This window comes from Myotis lucifugus, unplaced genomic scaffold (assembly GCF_000147115.1).
Source record: "Myotis lucifugus unplaced genomic scaffold, Myoluc2.0 scaffold_1589, whole genome shotgun sequence".
Taxonomy (NCBI): domain Eukaryota; kingdom Metazoa; phylum Chordata; class Mammalia; order Chiroptera; family Vespertilionidae; genus Myotis; species Myotis lucifugus.
The window spans coordinates 34,566-41,725 of NW_005872637.1; the positions used below are offsets into that span (position 1 = coordinate 34,566).

General features: G+C 49.5%; 1 protein-coding gene across 1 annotated transcript; it reads right to left on the minus strand.

Annotated features, from left to right (window-relative positions):
* Window positions 1-4,388: 4,388 nt before the first annotated feature.
* UBD (ubiquitin D) lies at window positions 4,389-6,945 on the minus strand. The gene is made up of 2 exons (XM_006107935.3): window positions 6,795-6,945; window positions 4,389-5,394 (listed from the first exon to the last, which is right to left on the minus strand). Exons 1-2 carry the CDS (start codon window positions 6,819-6,821, stop codon window positions 4,924-4,926), a joined length of 498 nt encoding a protein of 165 aa, XP_006107997.1. The 5' UTR covers window positions 6,822-6,945; the 3' UTR covers window positions 4,389-4,923.
* Between the last annotated feature and the right edge of the window lie 215 nt (window positions 6,946-7,160).

The window sequence follows — 7,160 nt, forward strand, 5'->3', positions numbered from 1 at the left end:
GGGGGGGAAGGGACGGTCTTCTCCTAGTACTGTCAAAAATAAAAAGTAAAATTAAAACCACAAGGAGACACCAAAAAAACAAACAAAAAAAAACCTTCTTCCAGTGAAAAGGCAGGTTATTCAGAGGGAAGGGCAGGAGGGGGAGGTAGGAGAGGGTACAGCGGGATAAATGGTGATGGAAGGAGACTTGACTTGGGGTGGTGACCACACAACATACAACATACACATGATGTATTACAGAATCGTACAGCTAAAACCTGTATAATTTTATTAACCAATGTCAGCCCAACAAATTCAATGAATATTTTTAAGAAAAAGAAAAACATAAATTAAATGGTGGGAGAAAAATTAAACTATTTCAAAAATGAAGGCAGATTTGGAAATAGCATGAAGGAGGATAAACCATTGTTAACGAAAAAACAAAAAATATTTTTAAAAAGTCATGGAATACTTAAGAAAGTTAAATCTAAAAAAGGAAAAGAAAAAAAAAAGACAGTTTATTGAAGGGAATAGCTGTGCACAAGCAAACACACAGACAGCCCTAACCTCCAGCAAGTGAGTCCATCAGGATTTAGTAATAACTTCCACCTTCAAAACTTCTGATTTTCCCTCTGACAGCTGTCAGTTGGAGGGGTTTGCAGGGCAGGGGGAAAAGAGTGACAGGATTAAGAAAGAAAGAGAAAGAAAGAAAGAAAGAAAGAAAGAAAGAAAGAAAGAAAGGAAGAAAGAAAGAAAGAAAGAAAGAAAGAAAGAAAGAAAGATAGAAAGAAAGAAGGAGAAAGAGAAAGAAAGAAAGAAAGAAAGAAAGAAAGAAAGAAAGAAAGACGAATACACTCAAAAGTAGCTCTAAAATCAGTAAACTGGGCAAACTAAAGAATGATTCTTTAGGTATAGTAGAAGGGAAAGAGAAGGATGAGTGACATTTGCTCATGTTCATAATAGCAATCATGAAAGAAATCCTATATAATAAAGCTATAGTATGCAAATTAACCATCACACCCTCACACAAGATGGCCGCCCCATGTGGTCACAAGATGGCCACCACCATGTGGTCACAAGATGGCCTGCAGGGGAGGGCAGTTCTGGGCGACCAGGCCGGCAGGGAGGGCAGTTAGGCGTCAATCAGGCCGGCAGGGGAGCGGTTAGGGAGCGATCAGGCTGGCAGGCAGAAACAGTTGGGAGCCAGCAGTCCCGGGTTGTGAGAGGGATGTCCGACTGCCCGTTTAGGCTCGATCTCACTCTGGGCAGTCGGACATCCCTCGAGGGGTCCCAGATTGGAGAGGGTACAGGGTTGGGGTTGAGGGACAGCCCCCCCCCCCCCCCCCCCCGCCACCCCAGTGCACAAATTTCATGCACCGGGCCTCTAGTAGATTTATAATAACTTTACTCATTGGTGAAAGAGAGATCATTTTTACAATTGGTTGAGTAATAAATGAACTCTCCTTAATGGAAAAAAGTAATACATATATTTAAAATATTTCCTTTCCAATATTCTGAGTGAGAATTATAATTTATTTAAAGCTTCACCCAATTCAAAATCTTTACACACAAATAGTATACCATATTGCATCCAAACTGGCATTTTCAATATTAGTTTCAATTTTTATTTATGTTGGTTTTGGCACTATTTACATTAAATAGAAGTTTTAAGAAACAAAATAGGGCATATTTACTCTTCATCTTATTTAACCTTATTTGTATGTGTGTGAACATAGCCTAGACCCCATTTTAGCTTTCGCTTTCTGTTTAAGGCCCTGAGTTGTTACCTGTTGTTTCTAAAGTATTTTAGAATTGAGAGCAATGCATAATAATATCTATTTTGGAAAATGTCATTTATTTTTATTAATGTAAAGTTACATGGATAAATTTGTTAATTTTGATGCCAATAACTAGCGCATGCCATTTGCTTCATTTTCTTTAAAAATTGTAGAATGTAATATTACTCAAGATAAATGCTCTGTGTTTTCCATATTAAAGTAAGTTCAGGTAAGATCTTTTCATCTTTTTCTGCATACACTATTCTCACTGTCCAAAATAATAAGAGCAAATTGCAACTGTCAAAAACAATTTCAGATTTTCCAGGTGGGGGCCTGCGCAAAGATTGGTGTTTCCATCCCCCCTCCCCCCTCCCCACCTCTTCCCCTGAAACCCGGAGCTCCAGAGGGGACCTGCTCATCAGCACCAGCACCACCGCTTCCTGGGTTTGACCTCCGCCCTGAGTGCTGGGAGGAACAAAAAGTGTTTGTCTTATGGTTTTCCGATCGCCCAGACTCCCACCGAGTCCTGCCCTGCTGGAGAGCCTGGGCAGGAGGGCCCCCCAGTGAGGAAAGGCAGATCTTTCTCCCACCCCATCTCACCTGCCATCTAATGCACATCCCACCCCTGGACCACCAAAGGCCAAAATGTCCTGGCCTCCAAACTGAGCGCTGAGGGCTTGGGCGGGAGAGAGGAGTTGACTGGCTGATGCACAGGAGGGCACCTAGCTGCACAGCTCACGAGGTCGCTCTGGGTGGAAACATAGAGGAGGACCACCTCAGGAGGGGGCCGGCTTCTCTGGCGTCTGCAGCATCGCCCATGAGGTAGACCCGATGCTCCTCTGAGTCACTAAGGAGTGGGAGTAAAAGCCCTAGAGAACAGGATGGGACTCTGCGCGGGGATCTCTCTCCCACCCCATCTCACCTGCCATGCTTGCGCCCGGATCACCTACGCCCAGAGAGCTCCCTGGGGACCCATGCACCAGGGACTAGCACTCCGGTGTTCTCTGGGATCTTCCACAGGAAAGCGGTGGACAGGTGTGGGTTCCCAGCTGAAGACCGTGTCTGCCTCTTCTACAGCTCGGCCATCTACACCTTCCTGCAACCCACACACAGCTACAGCCAGAGGCACGGCAAGCGCGTTTCACTTTTCTACAGCATAGTCTCACCGGCCCTCGGCCCTCGACCTACTCACCTGCAACCTGAGGAACAGGGAGTGACAGGGCAGCGAGGGGGCCATCGGGAAGTCAGCCTGTGGACAGGGCAGGTTGGGCAGTGAGGAGCGGGGTAGGCAGGAACCTGTGAGCCCAAGGGCCAAGCCTGGGAATGCCCATTGGCAGGTTAGTCAGTTTAGCCTTGAGGCTCTTCAGTTCTGTGTGAGAATCTGCAAGAGTTTGCCCTCGGGAGTCCAAGGCAGGCGAATAGGGAGACCCTTCCCCATTAGGAAGTGCTCATGTGCTTCAGGGAAAACCCCTGCATCCTCTGCAAATAGAGGCTTGGAGGTTGGAAATGGCCCTCGGGGTTCCTCCCGGGCTGAGCAGGAGAGGAAGCATGATTTGGGGAAGACCTTCCGCATGCTCAGCAGGTACTGTGACCTCCCCCATGGTGGTGAGGTGAGGCCCGCGAGGCTGAGCTTGGCTCTCTCCCAGTCTGGCGGAAGACGCCCCGGAACACTCCCTGGCATCGGGAGTCTTCCAAACGGACGAGGGAATCCTAGCCTCTACCGTGAAGCACACCCCATCCCGAAGAAGGAGCCAGGGCCTCTCACACAGGGAACCAGTTCCATCCAACGCCGCCTGGCCAGGTGACCAGTGCCCACCACAGAGCGCCTGCCCCATCAGTTTAATGAGAAACACCCACCAGTATGGTTTGTGCTGGGTGGGGTTAAGTTGGGAAACTCTTCTTCAAGGAGGTGGTTCTTGAGCAAGTTTTAAAGATAAGAAGGGACCAGACTAGTGGATCAGTAGGTGGACATGGCTTAGGTGGTGAGAAAAACATGCATGTGACCAGTAAAGTAACATGAGAGAGGGACAGTAAGATAGAGGATTGAATGAAGGGTGTAAGACGGAGAAAGGGCTATGAGATTCCGAGAGAGAACCTGGTGGTGAAGGAAGCAGAAAGGAGAAAGTTCTATCTGCCAGAAGCTGGGCAGAGTGTGGGTGTCAATCCGGGGACCAGCCCCTAGACCAGTGATGGCGAACCTATGACACGCGTGTCAGAGGTGACACGCGAACTCATTTTTTTGGTTGATTTTTCTTTGTTAAATGGCATTTAAATATATAAAATAAATATCAAAAATATAAGTCTTTGTTTTACTATGGTTGCAAATATCAAAAAATTTCCATATGAGACACGGCACCAGAGTTAAGTTAGGGTTTTTCAAAATGCTGACACGCCGAGCTCAAAAGGTTCGCCATCACTGCCCTAGACCCTTTACCCAAACTGACACCCCACCGCCAGAGACACGAGCTTTCTAGTCCCCAGCGAAAACACGTATCCGTGTCCGCCTTAATCCCAGAAGTAAGAGCCATGTGACTGGGTGTGGGGCAGAGGGAGCAAGAGGGGCATGGCGCCAGGTTTCCTTTTATACCAAACAGCTTCGAATGAGGAGAGGAGAAGCAGTTTAATTGAATTTCTAAATTCTTTATTAATTAAACTGTGATCACGTCAGAGCAATTAATTCACTTCATAAGAAATCATTTCATTGTTCCCTACAAGTAGAAATTCAATGTGGTTCAACAGTCATCTAGTGATATGATAGATAGCGCACTGGCTTACACATAGATGAAAACACAGAAATTAGAACATTGATCCCAGCCTAGAACTGACTATGTTGTTAGATAGGAAAGGAAATGGGGGGTTGTCTATAAATCAGGGGGAGCCAAAAAGGATCACACTCAAGCTGGCTTTGAATGCTCTCTCTCATGAGCCTTCACAATGTTACCTTCTGTTCTCAGTTACACACAATCCTGCCACTTAACTACGCGAGAATCAAAGCGTCATAGAGTTAAAAAGTGTTCTGCAGCCTACCACCCCACTCCAAATCTCCTCTTCCTCCTCACCTGTTTCTCACTAACTGGGAGAAGTCATCAGCGGATGTGGTTGGTGAGTAAGAGCTAAGAGGAAATAAGCTCTCTTTTGCTCCTACTATCATCTCTCCCCAGGATGGTCACCCCCCGATGCAGTGGGGTGTCAAGAAGAGTGAGGTGCCCTTCCTGATGCCATAACGTGCCATGGTCTTCCCATCTTCCAGCCTCTTTCCATTGCAAGTCACAATCTGCTTCTCGGGGGGCACCGCGGTCTTGGTCTCGATCATCTCTTTCACCTGGGCCACTGAGCTGGACCTTCGCACCTGGAGGAGGTGCCTCTGCCCCTCGTCACCCGGCTCCACCAGAACTAAGGGCAGCTCCTCGTCACTGGGCTTCACCACCCGCAGGGTGAGGTGGACGGTCGTCTCGTGGTCGATGCCATAAGATGACAGCGTTCTGTGCGGCTTCAGCGGCTTCGAGCCCAGCAGAAGGACCTGGTCCTGCACGGGCACGTGGGTCTTGGATCGGACGTGTTCGCCGATCTTCTTCACTCTGTCCTCCAGGCTGGCAGCGAAGGTCATGGAGCCCCACTCCTCAGAGTGCACCTTCACCTGGACGAGGAAGGCCAAGAGACAGTTGCCAGGAAGACCTGCCATGTTTCCCACTCCTCACCCCCTCCCCAGTGTCTCCTGCCCTTCATTGCTGTTAGGTCCTCCGGCTCCTTCATCACAAGTGGTGTCCTTCCCTGCCTCGAAACGTCTCTTTTGGAATCCCCAGGTTATAACACAAAGACAAACATCAGTTTTATTTCTTATAATAATCACACCTCTGATCCATCCCCAAACTGTCATTAACAATCTCCCACCATATATACCTGCTTCCTATCCAGATAAAGTGTGTCAAATGTCAAGAACTAAATACCGCCCTGGCCAGTGGCTCAGCTGGTTGGAGCATCGCCCCACACACCAGCAGGCCGCAGGTTCAATCCCCGTCAGGCCGCAGGTGGGAGGCAACCGACCAATGTTTGTCTCTCACACTGGTGTTTCTCTCTCATCAATTTTTGAAGATTATCCTCGGGTGAAGATTAAAGAAAAAAACTAAATACAAGTACAAAGCACCCAAAGGCGTACACCAGACTCTTAAAAACAACTTCCTAATGGAAATTCCAAGATTTGGCAGCGTCGTCATCGGGCACCCACGGGCCTGCCCCCCTTGAGTGCTGTAGGAGGAGCCCTGGTGAGGACACAGTCTCTGTACTGTGGCTTTCTATTGGAGGTCTGGTTGCTTTATAGTAATAACACATGTCACAGCGACACTCCATTCGATGCTATTTGTTCGTCTGTGTTTCCTGTGTTTCTCTAGCTCCCTGTTGTAGAATATGATCTCTTCCTGTGATTAACACAGGGCCTCACTCACAGAGGGCAGGGCTCTACCTCACGTGAGCCCTGTGCTGTGGCTGAGAGCCTGGTGGCCCTCCCTCATGCTCTGTCCAAAAGAAACATCTTCCCGACTGAGACTTCCGGGACTCTCTCCTGCCCCGCTGAGCGAGCGCTGCCCTCGCTGGGCTCTCCTGGGGCCTCGCCGGAGGGAGCGCGTTCCCACAGAAGGAAGGCAGCAGGTCGCTCACAGCTGAGGGTACGTGAGTTTGTGGACCTCTCTTTTGGGAAGAGAAGGAAACCGGTTTGAGAGCCCTGGGCCCCTAAACAGGATGAGGGAAAGGGCTCCGGGCAATATTTCCACCGTTTTCAATGTTGCCAGTCCCATGGGCACAAAGCCCAACGCCACCTCTCACCATGAATCCCTACCGCGGCCAGCCCAAGGCCTGACACAGAAGGAACTCGGGAGCCAAATGATCAGCTCTTCTTCCCAGAACCTTCCTTCACACCCTCCTTGGAGACGCCTTCCAGCCACCCCTCTCTGAGCACTGCCCTCACCCATTCCTGAGACCCCCATCTCTTGGAGGTGCCTTCCCTCCCCCGCCCCTCGTCCCCTTTATCAAGGCCCAACTCACACAGAGGCAGGCAGCATGGGCAGCCATCGCTGCAGCCGAGGGAGCAGCAGAAACAGCCTGAGAGCAGGAGCAGCGCCAGCACCCAGCGTCCACGCAGAGAGCAGAGCAGGAAATCCCCTGGGTGTCTGCTTTCCGTGCCCTTTATTGTGGGTCTCTGGTTCTCTTTCACTTTTGCTGCAGAGTCCACACCCAGAGAGCACTTCCTGACCACGCACCTCCGCAGCCAACCCACTGCCTCCTTCTTCCAGACCTGGGAGGGGCCTCTCTGCTGAGACTCTCTCCTGATTGACAACCCCCCCGCACCCCCCCCCCCTCAGTCCTGACTAACGACTGTCCAGTCTGCAGCCCTGGGCCCTCAATGGCTAT